The 22288-nt window shown below is 34.7% G+C and overlaps 1 protein-coding gene across 1 annotated transcript in view; it reads left to right on the top strand.

Moving 5' to 3' along the window:
• MALRD1 (MAM and LDL receptor class A domain containing 1) overlaps positions 1 to 22288 on the top strand; it is a 576163-nt gene that overhangs the window by 86553 nt on the left and 467322 nt on the right. The window contains exons 13-14 of the mRNA XM_032244079.1: positions 5208 to 5305; positions 14435 to 14608. Of these exons, the coding sequence (XP_032099970.1) occupies positions 5208 to 5305; positions 14435 to 14608 (272 nt within the window). The remainder of the gene's footprint in view (positions 1 to 5207; positions 5306 to 14434; positions 14609 to 22288) is intronic.

The raw sequence follows: 22288 nt of genomic DNA, 5'->3' as shown, positions 1-22288 counted from the left end.
GTCTGGGCATAAGTGTTTCTTTGGTTTGAGTTCTCTATCCAATGCCAGTGTCTATTTTTTGTACTCTGGTTGATGAGAGAATCCTACCATTCCTGACTTTCTGTGACCTTCGAGAAATACTCCAGCTATCCATTTCAGGTATTTATACCCCCAGACTCAAGGTAGTTTTCTGCAATCCAACTAATTGATCCTCACCTAGCGATTTAGGTGGGACTGCCTGCAGATCTCTGGAATTTGCTGTCTTCACAGCTGAAGAGAAAACTCCAGTACCTGAAAGGGGCAGCTGGGACTCTGTCTTACCAATCTAGCCATGTGGGTCTCCACAAAGCACTGACTCTGGTTAAATTCGAGGAGACCACCATACTCCTGTGTTTCCCTCTGCACGGGCACCTGGAAACTGTCTAGGCAGTAAGCTGTGGTAATTACAGGACTTAACTCATTTGTTTCTTCTCTCTCAGAGATCACTCTCCTGTGATGTGTCACTATCCTACATTCCCATCATCCTGTATTTGAAAATTCATGTTAAATATGCTTTTTTCTTCTTGCTAGTTTAAGACAGAAGATAGAATCTTGTCTGTGACAATCTTACCTGGAATGAGAAGTTTAATTCATGTTTGTTTATTTAGCTTAATTTATTTGTTTTGGGTACACCATAATGTATCTAGCCTTTCCCCTAACCAGTGACATCAGTACCATGACAATGCTGTGAATTTATTCTTGCACCATTTCCTCATGTAGGATACTTTTAATTTTATTCAATAGATAACTAGGAGTGCGACTTCTATATTTGTAAAGCAAGATTTGTATTTATGCTTTCCATAAAGATAGATTTCTTTCCCCTAAAACTATAGTACTTCAGTTTTCAGTGGCAAAATGGGAGTACTTTTTTCTGTTTTTCTACCAGCAAGAAGCATTACAATTCTCTTTAAAAAAAAATTCCGATTAATGGGTATATAATGATTTCTCATATGTAATAGTTATTTGTATTTCACTGAAAAATATTTTTTAAATGTTTTCAATGTTTCAATTTAGGTTCTTTAATTTTACTAAATGATATTTTACAGCTTTCATTGTAAAGATTTTAAAAATTTTTTTGCTAATATTTTCCTAGGCTTTTGTAGCTATTATAAATGTTACTTTAAAAAAACTTATTTTGATAATTGCTGACATATAAAATGCATTTATCTTACATCCAGTGGCCTTGCTAATTTTATTTATCACAGCTGAGAACTTATATATTTTATTTTCTAGGGTCACATTTATTTTGTCTGCAAATAATGACGATTTAAATTCCTTTTTTCTAAATCTTAAGACTTCTATTTTCCTTTTGTTGTTTTATGTACTGGGTAGAATTTCTAGAATGTCTTGAATAGAACTGGCAATAGCTGCTAGACTTGTCTTATTTGTGTCTCAGAGGAAAACTGTCAATAGTTGAATCTTAGGTGCCATGCTTACTGAAAAATTGTATTCTTTATCATTTAAGAATGTTACCTTCTATTCAGAGCGTGCCTTTTAATTAATAATAAATGTATGTTAAAATTTTTCAGATTTTTTTCAGTATCTATGTGATCATTTATCAGATTATCTTTTTTGTCTATAATGCACATTGATTTTTTAAATATTAAACCCATCTTGCATTCCTGAACCAAACCTCATTGGAATAGTTTTATTTTATTTTATATATTATTTATTTCTTTATACAGCAATGCTTGTTTATAACTTTTGCATTTGTATTTATTATAGAGACTAGTCTCTAACATTCTCAAAGCATGTAAGGTGTTACTTCTAGGCCATTGCATTAAAAATTGTGCAAGTTTTACAAAAGATGAGATCAAGACAGATGTGAACACTTTAACACAGGGAGACTCTTCACTCCATCCTTTAATTTTTATATTGTGCTGATTGCATAACCCCTTTGGGGTATGCGGATGTGTAAGAGGTTTACCATAAACAAGTCTGATTACCAGAAGTGAACTCCTTGGCATTACCCGGAATTAAATTGGTAAATTCCATATTTCTCTAACTTAGCTCATTGTTTAGAGCAGGCTTATAAAAAGATAAATCAAGAGACCTAGATAGTCCTAGAAGTCCCTGGGTCTGTGGTCAGAGCTTAGCCTGTCTATACCCCTTATCTGCACATACCGTTTTAAGATAATATTATCAATTTTCCAAATATTTGGTTAAAAGTATCATAGGGTAGCATGTAGCTTTCAAATCAATTATCAGTAATTTCATATATTAATTCTATTATCTTTCCATCTAGAAACATGTTATCTTTTTTCATCAACCAGAGAGTTTGTAGTCTTTCACAAAGTTTATAATGTTCTTCATATAAATCATGTCCCTTGTTTGTTAAATTTATTCCTACATTAAAAAAAATTAATTTTGTTACCAGGAGTTGGACATTTCTTGCTGTTTCTCTATCTAGAAACTTACTGCTAATGTTAAGGGAAATAATTTTATAATATATCTGTTTCCATTTAGCTTACCAAATTGTCTAAATGTTATTATAATTATAAAAAAATAGAATACTTTGTGTTTTTATTTTTACAATTATATTGTTGGTAAAACATAAGAACTTCTATTTTTCTATAATTTCTACTCAATATTTTATTTCCTTGACTTCTGCATTCACTAGACCTTTAAGATAATATTAGTCTAAGATAATAAATGTTATCTAATATTACCTCTAATTGATAGTTATTGTAGAAATGTATTATGTCATTCTCATTTTAAGTAATATCATTTGCCAGTTAGAATCCTATTTATTTTGGGGTTGCTCACTAGTCTTTATTTAATTATTTCTTTATTATTTTATTAAGATTTGTGACTTTGAAATTGTTCCCTAGATTTTCGTAGTCTTTTCAACATTTAGATAGGATTCTATGACTTGACACTTTCATTTGTTGATGTCACTGAATATGGTGACCGAGTTCCTACATTAAACCAAAACTCCATTCTTGGAAGCCTCGGATTAATTAAGACACACTATTTTTGGATCACAATTTCAAATTTATTCGATATAGTTTTGATTAGAATATTTGTTTCTATGCTCATGAGTGAGATTGCTCTATAGATTTTTAAATTTTGTCCTAATTTCATCAGTTTTATTAAAAATTAAAGGTACTCTGGCAACCTAAAATGAATCAGGGAGTTCTCCATATTTTTCTAAGATCTAAGGTCCCTCGAATAATGTTGCAAATGTTTTTCTTTTTTTTTTTTTTTTTAATTAAATATGGAGCCAAGTGCAGTGGCTCATGCCTGAAATCCCAGTAGTTTTAGGGCCAAGACATGAGGGTTGCTTGAGGCCAGGAGTTCAACACAGTGTCCTTACTTATAAAAAATTTTAAAGTTAGCTGTATGTGGCAGTATGCTCCTGTAGTCCCAGTGGGAGGCTAAAACTGAAGGATTGTTTGAACCCAGGAATTCCAGGAAGCAGTGAGCCATAATCATGCTACTGCACTCCAGCCTGGGTGACAGAGCTAGAACCTTTCTCAGATAAAAAAGAAGAAAGAAAGAAAAGAGTATTAAATTTAACTCAGCTGCCGGACCATACATTTCTTGGTAGGTTTTCTTTTCATTACTTATTCAGTTACTTTTGTTGTCTAAATGATTTATTCAGGCCTTTTGCTTCTTTTGGAATTTGGACTCTCAATGTGTATGTGTTCTCACCTTCATTAACTGCTTGTTTGAAATAGTGTATATTCTTTTAAATGACTGCTGGAGTAAGGTCTTTGAATATCGGCTCTTTTTTTTAGAATTTTGGTTGTCCTTTTAAAAATATTCAGTTGAGTTTTACTTAAATCTGAAGATGTTTAGGTGGAAGAATTTTTCAAAATCACCTTTTCCTAGTCTTGCTTTTTTTTCTAGAAGAAGCATAAAGAATTTAATGAACTTGCTTCATACACTGTTTCCATTACCTGTAGTCTGAAATTTGGGAATAGTAATCTTTATCTTTCCAAGTTGTTTTTTGCCATTTTAAAACAATATAAACTGGGTTTCATTTTTCCTACTCAAAGATGACATTGCTGATTCACAGCCCCGGTTGTTTGGTTAAATATGTGATGGAGTCTATGAAATCATACATTCTGGTCGGGCACAGTGACTCACGCCTATAATCCCAGCACTTTGGGAGGCTGAGGTGGGCAAATCACAAGGTCAAGAGTTCAAGACCAGCCTGGCCAACATAGTAAAACCTCATCTCTACTAAAAATACAAAAAATCAGCTCGCCTTGGTGGCAAGCACCTGTAATCCCACCTACTCAGGAGGCTGCGGCAGGAGAACTGCTTGAACCTGGGATGTGGAGGTTGCAGTGAGCCAAGATTGAGCCATTGCACTCCAGCTTGGGCAACAGTGTGAGACTCTCTCTTACAAAAAAAAAAAAAAAATCATACATTCTAATCCTAAATCCTTTCCTTTCTGTGCAGTTGGCATTGACTTGTATCTAGGAAATTCACTCTCTGAATACGATATTTTCCAATGAGAATAATTGGGTTTCCAAATTGCCCTTCACTATGATTATCAAAGGGCAGGATCAGACCTTGGCATTGTTGGGTATAGCCTTCCTTGTAAGTCTTCAATATTCACTGAAGCTACCCTAGACAGCAACTCCGAACGTGTGATCTTTTAAGCTGCTGAGAGATGTTATCCCTGGCACATTTGCCATAAGCACATCCGCAGTAGTTAAAATCTAAAAGCAGTTATTTTGTTAATGTTCAGATTAGATCTTTAATTAAGCTTTCAACCCCTCTAGCACAGACAACAATGTCAAACATGTGAGCCCCAGGAAAAACCAAAATCCATTCTATAGGCTGATATCCCTCAGTACTTTGTGAAGAAACTAAAAAATAAAGCTCTCCTGAGAATTCATTAAGGGCATGTTGAATGAATATCTTAATTGTCAGCTTAGAAGCTTCATTTAATTTGATGTCAAACTCTATGATATGAGTGAAGCCAATAAAAATGTTCGGTTAGGTGATTTGAATCAAGAGTTTGTTTTTAATAGATTAACTGTCATTTTAGGTATTTAATGTTATTCATGTATAAATGCCATTGGTTATCTACAAACCATAATAGTAAATATGTAAAAATGTAATTTTCTTTATCTAAAGGATAGTTTAACGTGTACAAAGATAAGATTGTGGAGCAAAGAACAGCTAAGTGTGCAAGAGAACTTGCATCCATGACTTTCCCTTTGTTTTTGCAGGATCTTTTATTTATTTGGAGGCACAGCAATCCCCTGGGGTGGCTAAGCTTGGAAGTCCTGTTCTTACAAAATTGCTCACTGCTTCTACTCCATGTCAGGTAATCCGCTGTTCTGAATTCCCATTGGCCATTCTGTGGTTGTAAATCGCTAGGCTTGTGTTACTCTGCCAGTAAATGCCTGCCATTTTTTATTATCACTTTAATGATGAATTAAGAGATTTATATGTGCTATTTCAACATGAAATGCCATGTCCTTCTAGAAGACCATTTGTAACATGTAATTGGCACCATTCTTTTTGAGGGCTATTACAGAAGCTTTCTGTTATTTTATATTCTTTTCACCCAGTCATTTCAATAATCTAAATCTGTGGATAAATGTTGCCAAAACCTTTGGCCAACAATGTTGATTGAGAAAAATAAAATGAGTTAATAAGTGTTTGTTGAAAGAAAGACAAATGGATGAGTAAAGATAAATGTATACAGAAAAAATTATTACATTTACTGAAATTTCTTTCTTTTTTTTTTAATGAATCCTCTGGTGCCAGGTAAACACAAACCAACATATTAGAGAGGATAGACTAGTCAGATTTGGTTCAAGTCTTTTTTGCCTCTTTCTAATTGTGGTACAGACAAATTGTATGTTCCTTTTCAGACTCAGTGTCTACACCAGAAACATAACATAATTGTATGAATTAAAAGTCAGCATTTATACTGGAAGCAGATACAACTGTATGGATTAATGTCAAGGATTAAAATGTGATTAGATAAAGCACCTGGCAAGATATTTGGTACATAGGAGGTAAACAATATTTGTACCAGACTTCGGTATATATGTAACAAATATAATGTTAATTCAGGAAACAATTCCTTTGGTATATATGTACCAAATATAATGTTAATTCAGGAAACATAATTCCTTTGGTATATACGTACCAAATATAATCTTAATTGAGGAAACATAATTCCTTTGCTTTCCATGAAAGTGACATCTAAATTGGGTGTCTGTAATCAGCTTGCCTTGTTTTCAGTCCTTTTGAAAGGCCCAACATGCCTCTCAGCCATTAGGATTTCAGCTCATTTTTTGGTCTTTACTTATCAGAAAATAATGAAGAGATGGATACTACCGCACAGTAAATTCATTGCATAGAAGCGTAGTATTAGAGCAGTTTACTTTGGCATCCCTCGTGATGAATGATACATTATTCAGAGGTATAAACCTAATTAAACTTTCAGTCAGTAGAAGTGCCCTGAGTTCTCAATAGTGATGTCCTAATTTCTTCTTTTTCTTTTGTTTTTCTTCCCATTTCTTTGGGAGAATTAGAATTACAACTGTCGGGTCTCTATTTCTACTTTATCCCAATGCCTTTTACCCAATCCCACCTCTTTATTTTAGTTAAACCCTATAAGATAGACAGAAAAAGACAAAGATAGATATAGAGGTTTTTTTTAGAAGGTGGAAGCGGAAACTCCAGAAGCACTTGCTCTTTAAAAGTACAAGCTAACTTAGATTTAATTCAAGGTCATACATCAATGTGATGAGATCACCGATGTTAGATATACAGAAGAAATTGAATGTAAAGGAGTACGATGTGTTAATTCTGCCTCCTTTACAGAAATTTGAAGAAATTAAGAACGTATTAGAGATTCCTATGACTCACCAAAAGTCACTGAGAAATCATATCTGTGTATGTGATTTTAAAAGCTGATCTACATTTCCCATCATTGTATGCTTGCTGATAGCCATTGATTGGTGGTCACCAGGATTGAGTTTTAGTTTATCATTGCTTCCACTTGAGGATGCTTAATTTTTGCTTAAATTTGTAACTTAGTTGGGATTGTGGGTGTTATTTAGGTGGGGTCTCAATGAAAATGCTGACATGGACGCTTCAGGTGCTTGCTAGTTTATCTCAAAACCAAGGCTTCAATCTCTGAGGGCTATGGATACTGACTTAACGGTTTGCCTTGTTTTTTGAAAAACTGAGACTGTTTAAAGGAGCCACTACAGACTGCCAGAAGAGGTATTTGTTTTTCACACTTTTCTCTATGTGCTTGAATTTTAGGAGTCTTTGAGTTAGCAGGAAGGATCTTTGGGTTACTTTATAATGCTTTCCAGTTTAGGAAGTAGGAGTAAACTGTAGAATGTTATTGATCGTCCATGATAAACATAGCTAAGGCTCTCTCTCAGGATTTTTTTTAAGACTATAACTAAAAATACAAAAATTAGCTGGGCATGGTGGCGCGTGCCTGTAGTCCCAGCTACTCAGGAGGCTGAGGCAGGAGAATTGCCTGAACCCAGGAGGCGGAGGTTGTAGTGAACTGAGATCGGGCCATTGCACTCCATTCCTGGGTAACAAGAGCGAAACTCTGTCTCAAAAAAAAAAAAGGACAAAAAAAAAAGACTATAATATGACTTTTTAAAAATAAGTTTGTGACAACATGTGATATTTTCTTTCATAAAAGTTACAGAATAAGCAAACAAAACAAATTATTACTTTCTTGGGTAATTGGAAAATCTAGCTAATCCTCCAAATTGGAAAGTATTGATAATAGTGCTTTCGTGGAACCAATGTCCTTCATTATAAGGCAGTAGTCAGTCAGTGAGATGATCAGTGTGGGGTACTTTGATACAATTAAAGCCTTCATTTTCTGAAATTAGATGATTTTTTCCCCTACAAAATCCTATCAGGCTAACACAGTTAAGATTTTTTTTTTTTTTGAAGGCACTTTAAATAAACATGAGCTGTCTTGTGAGTTGCCGTTTCTAACAGCACAATTTTAGGGCCATTTTGCATGGATTACCTTGTACTTTATATGTGGCCAACACATGGCATCAGCATGGACAGTTGTTCCTGCAACTAATCATTGTTCAAGATGCAGACTTTAATTTGTGCTTCAAAAGTTCCTTCAGCTGCTGGTGGAAAATTGGCATTTTTCTTTGAAATATGAGATAGGGCAAACAGAACACGAGGAAGCCCAAAGCCACCTTATCTCATTGGTGTTGAATGCTGTTAGTGTTTACACTTAATTAGGAAATGTAACATATGAAGGGGATTAATGTGGGCACCAATATTTTCTGAGTTACCATATTTGAGTTACTATCTTAGCAATATAATCTCTTACTTTTAGGACTTTGCAATTAAATACAGGAAGATGGATGATACGAAGTTTTGCTTTCAAATTTAGTTTGTATGTTCATCTTTTGGCATTTCTTTTGTTTTTAATTCTCCAACTTGTTTTGCAATTACATTAATATTCCTTCAGTATAGGATAGTTCATAGATTGTTTTACGAATATGAATGAGAAAATGAGGACAAAGATATATGAAAGCAGAGATGGGTTGGTTCCCAAAGCAAAGTTTATTAGGGCCAGCCTATACATTTGAGTCTTCCAATGCAGAGAGGGCCACATGTGGTTCAGATTCACGTTAAGTAAAAAAGAAACAAAACTAAAAATATTTCTTCTGAGACTTCTTCCCTGAGTGCTTGCAACGATACCAAAGTAAACATTCTACCTGTGATTCAACACACATATATTGCTTGCCTGCTCTGTGCTGATCACAGTCCTAGATGGGGGGAATATGATAGCAACAACCTAAATACATGCTTGCTCTAACAAAATTTGGTTTAGTGAGGGATACTGACAGTGACTCGGTGTAAAATGCTACAAGCTACAAGAGGGTGAGTCCAGTAGAATAACAATACTCTACTTACAAAGCTCTCTCAAAGAGTTTTGAAAGGCCATGCCTTACAATGTCCCCAAAGTAGGACAATGAACTCGAGTCAAAGAACAATTTAGAAAAACAGTAATTTTGGAGCGTGTCCTAGAACAGTGCAGTTGTGCTCCATTCCCTGGTTTTTGTGTTTAATCCAAGGATCAGTGTTAGAATATCTGATGGATTCTAGAGGAAGCAACAGTCTACGGAGGAAAGGGTGAGCAGGTGCTCTCTCCTCTCTGTATATCAAAGCACATGCGGATTAATCATTTAAACTAGACAAACAGATTCTGCTTTATTGAAGTGTTGTAACTGAGTGAGTTAGATGGAATGCACCACACACTGAGTTCCAAATTAAGAGTCCTTTATTGATTTGCCGGCGACGGAGAGAGACGGCTAATGCTCAAAATTCTCTCTGCCCTTAGGAAGGGGCCTGATTATCTTTTATATCTTGATTTAGGTAGGGGAGGGGAGTACCTAGCTGAAGTGGAATTTTACAGAAGCCGAAAAGCAGGTTAGAGAAAGGAGCTGTGGGCACAGGTGATCCAAGAAGTGGAGCGATCAGGCTCCTTCTACACAACGATCAAAGGGAAACTTTTTTCTTACAATAGCAGCGGGGAGGTATGCCAAGTAGGATATGGTTACAGTGGTTACAAGTGTTAAGAACAGTACGCTTCAATGCTTCTAAGTGCGGCATGATCCAGTTATGCACCCAAAGGAGCTGTGGTAAGGAGGGAGAAGCCAGGTTGGAGTTTACAGCTAAAATGGAGTCGCTTATGCTAGCCCAGGGTAGGTTATTACAGAAGATTCTAAACCTGAACTTAAGCATGTTCAGGAGAAGAATGCCCAGGAAAAAGCATAATTGACTAGAAGCCATACAAATCACTATGGTCATAGTGAGGGATGCGTGTGTTTGCCTGTGTGTTTATGTATGTGATGAATGATCAGCTCTTTATAATAATAATTATCATCATATAATATTATACATTAGAAGGTTTAATATAATAATGGATTATATATAAGTATAATGTAATTCTATATTATATAATAAATATATAATTATTATAATATTGACACTAGTCAGAATATATTCCCTTGTAATATTATAATATAATAATAATATTCTCACATGAATTTTGAGGAGCTATAGATAGCTTTTTTTCTTTTCTGTTATTTGTTTATTTTGCTTTTTTTTGGCTATTATTCTTCTGTATCTTTGTATTCTAGATCTTATAAAGGTGCAGCAAGTGTGGCAATAAGCAGACTGAGGAAGATGTAAAGGGCCTTATGGGATGCAGAGAAGGCAAAGGTAGCTGAGGGTTTGGAATAAAATTAAGAATGGACATGAAGAGCTGACCAAGGAGCTCTGAGATTGAGAAGAGATTGGACAAAGGCCATAGGATAATTGTGAAAATTGGCAGAAAATTTAAAGGGGAGAATTACACCAGGAGACAGATCAAAAAAAAAAAAAAAAAAGAAAAAAGAAAACAAAGAAATAAGGAAGAAACCATTTTAAACTTCTGAATCATGACCTTGAGTGTCCCAGAATGAAGTATCAGAGAGCCCAATACCCCAGAGGAACTGCTCTGACCCGAGAGCCAATGGAACCAAGACTATCACCCCCTCTCCAGCTTAGATACCCATATGCAGTAACTGGTATAAATCACCAGATGCATTCTCCTTTGTTAGAAAATGTATGCTTTAATACGTATATGTATATTATATATATATATAATTTTATATATATATATTTTAATAGAAATAATTTAAAATCTAAGAATATAATTTAAAATAATTGGAGCTTTCATTTTTGTCTTCAGTCTTCAAAAAGAACTGCTTTGTTGGGAAGGTTAACTGCATGAAATTGTCTTGAATGCAGTGATTCAAAGTCTTGAATAGTCATACTTTAAATAAAATCTGCCTTAGTAAAGACCCAAGAAAAGTAAAAGCAAGCCCTTTTTATTAACGTTTTATTCAACTGATTTTGAATGAATCTGGCATGCATCCTGAAAATATTCCTTAAAAATGATCAAGTAGTAAACAAATTTTGAATGTTTGGTGTAATTTTCACTTACATGCTTTGCAGATCTGTTTAATGCAACATTCTGGAATAATGGAAAATCTCCCCTATGTTAAGTATATAGTAAGAAAATGAATTTTTCACTTTGTTTAATTTTAGTTAATTTACATTTAATGGCTACACTATTTTCACACTTTTATAATTATGTTAATTATAATTAAATGTTCATTTTCTTTTACCACTCTTCTTCCTGAAGACTCAGAGGTCCCTAAGGACCCTTAATGCCTTATTAAAAGTGTATAATTATTTTGACATACAATGCATTCTCTTTCTTCCCTCTTCCCCCCGCCACTTTCTTTCTGTGTATACTTGTGAATGTTTATAGGCATTTACCTAAGCACCGATGCTAACAGTCCACTCATTTATTTCTTCTTCTTTCTTAAAAATACATATTAACTGAATACCTAGAAAATACAAATTACTATTACAGGTTCTGTGAGGAATTCATGACACATTTTACGACTTGGAGTTTATGGTTTAATATTCTGCTATTGGCGTGTACTGGGTTGAGAGCCACAGAGTTTGTGCGCTTGAGTAGTGCTTATGTGAAATCACAGCTTGTATCAATAACTTAAAATTGATCATTAAAGAAATTCACATCAAAACGACAATGAGATATCATCTCACACCAGTCAGAATGGCCATTATTAAAAAGTCAAAAGATAACATGCTTGCAAGGTCGTAGAGAAAAAGGAATGCTTATATACTGTGGATGGGAGTGTAGATTAGTTCAACCATGGCAGCTGCTCAAAGAGCTGAAAGCAGAATGGCTGCTCCACCCAGCAATCCCATTACTGGGTGTATATACACAGAGTAATAGAAATCATTCTACTGTAGGTCAGGGACAGTGGCTCATGCCTGTAATCCCAGCACTTTGGGAAGTTGAGGTGGGTGGATTGCTTGAGTCCAGGAGTTCATGACCAGACTGGGCAACATGGTGAAACCCTCTTCTCTATTAAAAATTTAAAAAATTAGCCGGGTATGGTGGTACATGCCTGTAGTCCCAATTACTCAGAAGGCTGAGGTGGGAGAATCATCTGAGGTCGGGAGGTTGAGGCTACAGTGAGCCGTGATCACGCCACTGCATTTCTGGACAACTAGAGTGAAACCCTGTCCAAAAAAAAAAAAAAAAAAAGACATCATTCTGTCATAAAGACACATACACTCGAATGGTCACTGTGGCACTATTTATAATAACAGGGACATGGAATCAACCTAGATGCCCGTCAGTGACAGATTGGATAAAGGAAAAGTGGATATATGTACTATGTACTATGGTTTATTACATAGTACATAGTACATAGTACTATGGAACATGCAGCCATAAAAAAAGAACAAGATCATATCTTTTGTGGAAACATGAATGGAGGTGGAGGCCATTATCCTTAGCAAACTAACACAGGAAGAGAAAACCAAATACCCCATATTCTCACTTACAAATGTGAACTAAATGATGAGAACTTACAAACGCAAAGAAGGAAAAAACACAGTGGTGTCTACTTCAGGGGGAAGGGTAGAGGAGGGAGAGGAGCAGAAAAGATAACTATTGGGTACTAGGATTCGTACCTGGGTGACTAAATAATCTGTGCAACAAGCCCCCATGACACGTTTACCTATGTAATAAACCTTCACATGTACCCCTGAAACTAAAACATAAGTAAAAAAAAAAAAGAATTAAGAAAAAATTGTGGGTTGTATCAATAACTTTTGTTCATTGATTTCACTCTCAAAAATTGAAAAGATAATGGAACATTCCTTGGTATTTAATAACTTAAGAATGCAAATTCTGTAAAAAAGTAAATTAAATATAAGTTCTGAGCTCTTATTCCATTGACAATGGATCCCATTGGCATTTATACTTAATACACTATTAAAAAAACTTCACACTGGTGACGTACTGAGTGACAGTTTGATGGCTTGAAATTCTGATGGGACATGCACATCTCTTGTACAACTAGGTTTAAAGCTCTGTTTTGCATATTTACAAGCTTGGGACATAGAGAAACTGATATCAGGGACCTTAAATTTAATTGCAGTAGAGAAACATGAATTCTCTCTTTCCATGGAATTTAATTAAACACTTCCATTATTTTTGTTTCTAACTTACCTGTCAAGGTGTGAATTAAAGTAAACATAGTAATAAAATCTAAAATGAAATAAACAATCAGAATTTTAAAATTAGGTGGTGACAATTAAGTAGACATTGATAAAAATGTGTACCAAACAGAATGCTTGATGTGTTCAAATGAACAATTTTAAAAAAAAATCATTTAAAACTTTTTTTTTCAGTCAACATTCATCACTGGAATTGGGTCCCAACAGTGAAATACATGGCTTGCCTACATATACACTAGTATCTGTTCATGTATCAGTATAAAAGCACAATGATGAATGGGAAAAAAATTTTTTTAAAGAGAATTGAAATTTTAATGAACCTAAAAAAATGTCACTGAATCTAAATAGAAATATTCCACTTTTGAGGGACCTTATCTTTGAATATTGGGTTTTTCTTTAAGACATACAGCCTTAGAACCTACTATATCATAATGAGAAGAAGCAAAAAAATTTGACTATAGCATATCTGGACTTGTTTTAATGCACATTTTGTGGGTGTATTTTATAGAATCAATCATCAAGACAACATTTAGGGAATTAGATTTTGCCTCACACTGCTCCAGGTACTTAGTAAGTGTTCAGTAAATATTGGTTGAATCAATAACAGCACCAAATTTCATGTTAGGGCAACTGCTATCAGCACCTGGAATAATCCTCTCTTTTCTATTCACTATGTAGTTAAGCCATCAAACCTTTGGATTGTGTCATTATTGATGGGAAATAGGAAGTAAAATGATTAAGCCTCCCTACCCTCAAAGAATGTTGTCTTACTTGACTCAATTATTGATGAACAGTATCCTGTGAGCTTCCAAGTTATTTGAGAACACTACCACAGAGGCTAAATTGGTAAAAAGTATAAATTTCAGTTTTTAAAATTAACCTAAGAAAATAATTTTTAAGGAAACTTTTTCTTGGTTTGGTGTTTGAAACGTCAAGTGTGTATATTTGTAACTTGGAATCTTAACGTGTACTTACCAGATTTATGAGAAGCCAGAGGACAGGATACTGAAAACTTTCATGGAAACAGTAGTGCTGCCCATGACTGGGTTACAATCTTGGCTCACTGCAACCTTCGCCTTCCAGGTTCAAGTGATTCTACTGCCTCAGCCTCCCGAGTAGCTGGCATTTCAGGTGCATGCTACCACTCCCTGCTAATTTTTTTGTATTATTAGTAGAGACAGGGTTTCATGCCTATAATCCCAGCACTTTGGTAGGCCAAGGCAGGTAGATCACCTGAGGTCAGGAATATTTCAAATAATAGGAAAAACTACTAGAGACATGTTAATGGAATATTCATATCATTGAAAACATGTTTCAACAGGTGCAGTTTTGGTATCATTTGTCTCAACATTCATATCTCTCGGTTTTTACAAGAACATCTCTAGATGGAAACTTGCAAATGCAAGGCAAAACAATCAGATCTTCTGAATCTCAGTGGAGCCATGCAAAAATTGATCTCATTGCAAAAGCAGAAGACTCAACTCTACCTTTTCAGGTAAGCACATAAGAAATTAATGCAACTCAGCAGAAGACACTTATTTAATGCTAATTCTTTCAGATAACAAAATAACACACATAGCTCATGAATTTATTCAACATTAATGAAGCAAACACATTCAGAGATCAAACACACAATCAGGGATGAGTAGAGACGTTGTTTTGACTATGTACTCAAGATGTATCTGTGGAATAGTAGCAAAGGTGGAGATAAGAATTGAATAAGATAGCAGAGAGAAGAGTAACTTAAAAGGATTTTTTTTCCTAAGTGAAGACGTCGGATTATATGATGTAGTGAAAAAAATATGACTTGGGCTGTAATCATATTTTAATCCTATTGCCTCATTTTCTGCTGCCTGGTAACAGAGAGAATGTTACCAACCTTTGGGAACTGAGGATATTATATTATGTGAAATAAGCCAGGCACAGAAAGACAAATATGGCAGGTTCTTACTCGTGTGGGAGCTAAAAAGTTGATCACATGAAGGGAGAGAGGAGAACGGTGGTTACTAGAGGCTGAGAAGGGTGGGTCGGGAGGAGGAGGTTATGAAGGGAGGTTTGTTATTGGTTAAAAATGTAGTTAGAAGGAACACGTTCTAGTGTTTGATAGCACAGTAGTGCAACTATAACAAGTTGTTGTGTATTTCAAAATATTTAGGATATAATATTTGGAGTGTTCCCATAAAGAAATGAGAAATGTGTGAGGTGATAGATATCCTAATGACCTTTATTTGATCATGACACATTGTGTGCATGTATCAAAATGTCACATTTACTCCATAAATATGTACACCTATGTATTAATAAAATATAATAAGAAGGTAATTGTATCTTGTCAAATGGGTGTTCTAATTTCTACCCTCCTTTGTATAAGTGCTCTGACTGACATTTGAAAAGAGCTAGTTTGGAAGCTAGATTGGATGGAGTGGAATATGTTGGAAAACATACTGGTTTGGAGTCAGATGGTCTGAGTTCTAATCTCTGCTCTGCTCATTGGTTGCTAAGTGACTGCGTAAATATTGTCTTTTAGCGTCAAATTTCCTAATCTGTAAAAACCACAGTGACAATAAAAGCAATACTCCAGGGGAGCCTGAATATTAAAGATAATGTAGCTAAAATGGCAGCCGTGAACATGGTCTCTGGCAGCTTGGGTTCAAGTTTCATTAGCGGGGTATGAGGATAATAGTCAGGGATGTAAGGGTCTGTGATATCTACCACACCTCATCTCGTCCTCATTTCTGAACAAATTGATAAATACAGAAGTTAAACAGGTAGAGAATACCTATTTTGGAGCAGATGGCTTTAGAATGTAGAGCCACTTACTTAAAATAATGCTTGATCTCAGAAGAAATAGAATTACGCAGAGAACAACTGACTGTGCTGGAAAAATATAGCTCTCATACTTTAGGGGAAGTCTCTTACCATTTGCCAGAGATAATATCAAAATGCATGCCTACTGAGGACAGGCTGATAGTGAGTGTTGAATGGGAGAAGAGGATAAGTGGAGCTCACCCAGTTTACTCTACTAACATCACTGTCAGCTAAATCTTCTTCCTCTCACAGAAAGTGTGAGGGGTACATAACAGCAATGTTACTGCAGGGAACCGCCTTTCCGTGGAAGCAGGAAGAATAAGCCTTGACTGTAATCAATTACTGTTCTCTACTTTACAGAATTATTGTGAGGATTACATGGTATATATTTGTAAAGCACATGGAAGAGAATCTGGCATAAACAACTAAAAATAGCTAAATAGAATTTAGCTATTTTTATTGCTGTAGTTATTCTTTGGATATTGTCTGGAAATAGTAGACACTCAATTAGTGTTAGTGTTCTCTGTTTTAAAAGGGAATTTCTGCTTGATCAGAACTCTAGGCTCAATCATTAAAGGCTTCTTCACTCATTGAGGGTCTCCAAATTCCCTTCTCAAAGATCAATTTATCTTTCTATTCTCATATTTAATGGACAAAGACATCATGAATACTAGTAGCTCTTAATTGGGAAGCATTTGACACAAAGGCCAGTCATGGAATCGTTCTGGTATCATTCTCCATCTCAAGGAGCAGGACAATGAAATCAGAACAATTTTATCTTTTGCCTCCTGCATTTACATTCTATATAAAAATTATTTTCATTTGGTTTCCTTTTAGTTAGAATGAAACTCACCAAGAATATCATTCATAGTTTGTCATTAATTGACATATTGAAAAGAAAACACAATGTCTTTCTAGCAGTAGTTAATTTAGAAATATGAGTTGAAGCATATGCCATTTCTGTCTACGACTGGAAGCTCTCTTTAACCCATCCCAATTACTGAAAAGTTTCAGTGAATGCAGTTTTTGTTTTCTCTTTAATTTTCTCCTTTTTGGATATAATAAAGGTTTTACTTTGGAGAGCAAATGGAGACTATCCCTTATAATCTGGGGGCATATTCACTAGTTTGTAGATGGCCAGTGGTTTGGTTAGATTTTGTGATTTGGCTGCAATGGATGTGTGAGAGTTTCTAACCCAGCCCTGCTCTTCCCTCTCCCTTCATCCCCCTCCTGGTGGCTCAGCACCTTGTGTTGCTTTTTCTTTCCAATCAGCCTCAGTGCTGAGTTTTTTCAAGGCCCCACATGCTTAATTTACCTTAGAGAAGCTAAGGCTTTCTTCTAGCCTCCCCACTAGGTTACAAGTTGGCTACAGCACACATTTATTTTGAAAACTATAGATGAGTAAAAGAAAAATTAGAAAAAACAAATCCCTGAAATTTCACTGTCAAGAAGGCTAGGACAGCCCTGTAATATCTAATCAGCAATTTAGAAAATTAAATTTGGAAAGCAATAAGCTTTTGAAAAATGAATTCAGAGGCAAAACCCAAACTGCCCTGAACCACTGTGAGGGCTTTAAGGCAGTTCATTTCATGAGAGGTTTGATTAAACAGTGCTGCCCCCAATCTCTCAGAGGGTATCATGTAATAAACACTTGCAGCGTTATGTTACCATTCTCAGTTCTAAACTATTGGAATTTCGAAACTCCTCTGGCCCCAAAGACTTTAGATAAGGAACGGTGGACTTGTATTGACGTTCTGTTGTGAATCAGTCCAGATTTTATACACACATAATACATAAAAATAGATACACTTGCACAGATATATACATGGTAATATTTAAAACAGTATTGTGTGTGTTTACTATTAAATTTTTCAAACTAATAGTTAATACAGAGAGAACCAAATACCCAAATATACCTCAGGATTAACTAATGTTAATATTTTGTTTGCTTATAATTAATGTTAGTTTGCTCACGAAGATTCACTTTTCTCCTTCTTGTATCTCTCCATCCCATTTTGTATCCTTTGCAGAAAAAAAAAAAACAGGTACTAATATTATGTTGGCTTTAACCTCATTTCTCTAAGTGTATTTTTAAAGATATGAAGGTAAACATGAGGATTCTAGCTAGGTACAGTTCTACTTTGTTCTTTTATCAGCAACAAATGAAAAAGATATTATACCTATAAATAGTTAATCTAGCTTTTAAAATATTCAGATATTTAAAGTTTGTCTTCTTGAAAATAGGCTAGGATTTAAGTTTAGTAGCCTGAATCATTTAAGGGTGACTTTAGTCATCGTCTAGCCATTGGTTACATGCGAATAAGTTCTGAACATATTTATACAGTACAGTGTAATCCAATTCAAATATTGGAAAGAAGAAAGACATCAAATCATGTGACCTCTGTGTTTTCTTTTAGCCATGAAATTCTGATTCAGTGTGGTTCTTTTGATGTCAGTTGTAGACATTGTAACAGAATACGAATTGCTTTGGGTTTCGTAGGAAATAAGAACCCCTAGTTAGGAAGGGCATTCGTTCTTCCTGCTGGCAAAGAATTAGGCTTATTGTTTATTCTGTAAGAACAGCAAATAAATGACATTTCAATATTCCCTCCATTTCTTGTGAAAGTTTTCTTGGAAAAATTTAGGTCAAAGAGCTAATAGTATTTTTCAAATCTGTTTTAACTTGGCCTGCTCCTTTGCTATGTTCAGCTTTTCATACGAATATATATATTTTAATATTTCTTTTTCCCCATAACTGCTGCGCTCAGTTTTAGTATCTCAGGGTGGCACTTTTTCTGAGTACTGTCCATTGATTTCAAGTTGCTCTACTTTCTTCGAGCCTCCCATTAAAGGGTAATTGTATCATATTTTCGATTTCATTTTGAAATGACCCTTTTGTGAAATTTCCCACAGTGATGGATACCATGTTCTCTCTTTATCGGAGTTAATGATATAAATCAATAACAATTTCCTGACATTATTTGACGATTCAGTGAAGAGTAAGATTCATAATGCAAAAGTAAAAGGTGATTGAGTCTCTGCAAAGTTGCTGTGTCCTTGGCCTGCTTAATCTAAGGCTGCATGAAATCTTGCTTCTCCAGGCAGCCCTGTTCTGAAGGATCCACTAAGGCCCAGTTATCTCTTTATTTCATTAGAGATGTAGGATGGTATAATCATTAATGGCTCAGCTTATATATTTTTCTTACTTGATATGTGAGGCTTAACCAGTTACTTCTTTTCTCTCAACTTCTGTTTCTTTCACTTTAAAACATAAAATAGCATTGTCTTCACAGGAATAAAACAAGTGAATGTCTTGAATATAATAAGCGCTAAATACAAGTTGGCTGTTGCTCTTATGACTGATACCATCGTTCTTCAAAAATTAATATATTCCCACTTCCCTCTACTCCTTTTTACTGTATTCCTGTTTTCTCTTGGATTCATATGTATTTTTTCCTCCTATTATTTTTTTTGAAAACAAAATTTCTATGTTAGTTGCATATGTTTTAGGAAAGGCATCTCAGTTTTTCACTTGTGAAAAGTAATCACTTGATTGTGAACGTTTATGAATTTTTTGTGGTTCCTAAAAGCAAATTGTTTTGTTCTTAGAGTGAGTAATATAATTGAATAAAACAAAAATCAACAAGATAAAAAAAATAGTTTTAGAAGAGAGAGTACTCTAGTTTAATTTAAAATTTAAATTCTCCAGTTACCTTAAGAATCTTATAAAATGAGGGTTTCACTCTTCCTCCATCCGTGGTTGAAACAGCTCTTCAAAGCGATCTCCTTCTCACTTACCGATTACTACTTGATGCTGACCATAGTTCCCAGAGGGAATTGCTTTTAGTCACAACTAAAATATTTACATATATTATTTTGGTTAAAACAAGCAATAAAAAATAGGAACATCCAAGATGATTTTGAAACCATGAAATGGTGGTTATTTACAGGTATGACAGACTTTTATTGGGGGAAGTAACCACTTTTATTTTAAAATTGGTATGATTTTGATTAATGGTAGAATTACAATTTCTAGTTGTAGAATTATTAATTATATAGAAGTACACAATAAAAAATATAGATGATCTAGTATTATTTTATTTGGATTTTGAAGTTGTATTTATCCTTACATTTTAATATGAATATATAATGGAAACTGGTGGTTCCTTTCAGGTAAAATAATGTAACCACATTTTAAAGACTACCTCATGATTCTACTTCCCCTCATCCCAGGGCTCATTCATTCCATTCAAATAAATATGAGTGTGCACCTCTTTAGGGCATAGAGAAGTGCTTCAAAGAGTCTGTTTTTTTCTCTACTCTTCTTGGAGTAGCACGGACCTTAAAATATGATACTCAACAAATGCTTGTCTAATGAGTCTGAAGAATTAAACATCTATTTTAATTGACATCAATGCAAGATGTATTATAATAAAGAATTTAGAAAAACTCTTTCAAACATAAAGCTGTTTAAAAAAATCAATCACTTAATGGGATTGAATACAATATATTTGTAAAGTATGACATTTGTATATATTTTAACAAGATCGTTCTTCAAAACCTATGTTATTTTCTGCCTCTGGTACAAAAGCTAAATTTCTCAGTTGGTTACAATTCTACAGAAGCTGTCTCTAATCAGAATCTTAAAAATTATTATGTACATTGCATTAAAACATCAAAAATTGCAAATAAAGCAATAGTGCCTGCTGACCGCTGTCATCACCCATTATAGATTTTATCTTGAGTATTAATAGATTACAGTTTATTTTTATGTCCAGTCCATTTTCTATTTACTTAATATATATAAATGTACCACATATACCTGGAAATCTAAACCACTGTATATTTTCAGCCTAAGTAATATTATACTATAATTTTTTTCTGTAACTTGTTTTACTCTAAAACACATGTTGAATTTCTTTCCATAATGACACATGGAAATAGATATTATTTTTAACTAGTATAGTATTTCTCACTATTTATTAAATCACATGTAAGTTCTTTCCTGTCATTTGTCATCAAAATCAGCACTGAAACAAACATTCCCCACAGGCCTTCCTGTGTGTATACCTGTGAGTGTCTCTCTAGGGTAAATACCAAAAAATGAACTCAATTTTTTATAGTCTATGCAATTTGTCTTTTTCATAGATGCCATCTCCTTGCTCTCCAATTGAACTACACCAACTCATGGAATTTTCCTTCCCATCTATTACCTGATTAATGTGGTGTTCTCTTAAAATCTTACTCCTGTAACACCCATCAAGATTTTCTAAACACAGCATGCACTTTCCTCTCTCTTTGTTTTTGCTGAGATTGCTGCCTTAGTTTCTCCAGGTAAAATATTTTGCCCAACAAAATTTGGTATCATGGAGACTTACTATTATTTCTCTACCAAATCTTTTCTCAAACTTTCATTATTGGCAGAAAGAATGACGTGTCGTCTTTGAGTGTCCTAGTATCTTATACCTATTTATTATACAACATTTATGATATGGTGTAGTTAATGTATGATACCAAGTGTAGGAGAGAAAAAGTAATACCTTTTCCTCACTCATCACAGGGGGCATGGCTGGAACCCCTACAACAAAAGACAGGAAAAATAACAAATATATTAACATTTTATGTGACATAGGGGCTACAAAAATGAAGGCCCAAAGACCAGGGAAAGCTCTCTATGTTTACATTTAGGTTCAACGATAAATGGACAGCTATGAAGAAATATAGACAAATAGACATGATAGACATGTTAGACAAAAAGAGTATGATCTCATGGCAATAAATTGGAGAGAACTCAGCAAAGATCTTTGTTGGCCTCTATATATAGCATTTCTTTCCTCCAGATATAGATAGTGTGGGACACCAGTTACATGAGGGTCTTGCGACCCGTTTTGAAGAGAAATAAGTCAAATAATTTTTTATAGCCAGCTCTCACAAAGAAAAGGGCAGGGGAGTCAGAGAGTGACTCCAAGGTGGTATATTTTGGGATAGCATGTTCTGAGCCCTAATACAAGTAATTTTAAAGATCCTTGATATTGGAGACCCTCCCTGATAAGATAGAGATGCACCTACTGTCTGTGTGCTGGACTGGTGTCCCACTATGTGGGTTCATAGATTCTAGGCATAAATTACCTCTTCCCTTCTCCCTTCCTCCTTCCTTCCTTCCTTCCTTCCTTCCTCCCTCCCTCCCTCTTCCCTTCTTTGTTCTCCTCCTTCCCTTTCTTCCTTCTCTCTTTTTTCTTTCTTTCCTTCTTTTCTCTTCTTTTCTCCTTCCTTCCTTCCTTCCTTCCTTCCTTCCTTCCCTTCTTTCTTTCTTTCTTTCTTTCTTTCTTTCTTTCTTTCTTTCTTTCTTTCTTTCTTTCTTTCTTAT

The sequence above is a fragment of the Sapajus apella genome, unplaced genomic scaffold (genome assembly GCF_009761245.1).
Source record: "Sapajus apella isolate SASKATOON/1434 unplaced genomic scaffold, GSC_monkey_1.0 scaffold53, whole genome shotgun sequence".
NCBI lineage: Eukaryota > Metazoa > Chordata > Mammalia > Primates > Cebidae > Sapajus > Sapajus apella.
This window is presented reverse-complemented; position numbering and strand designations above follow the sequence as displayed.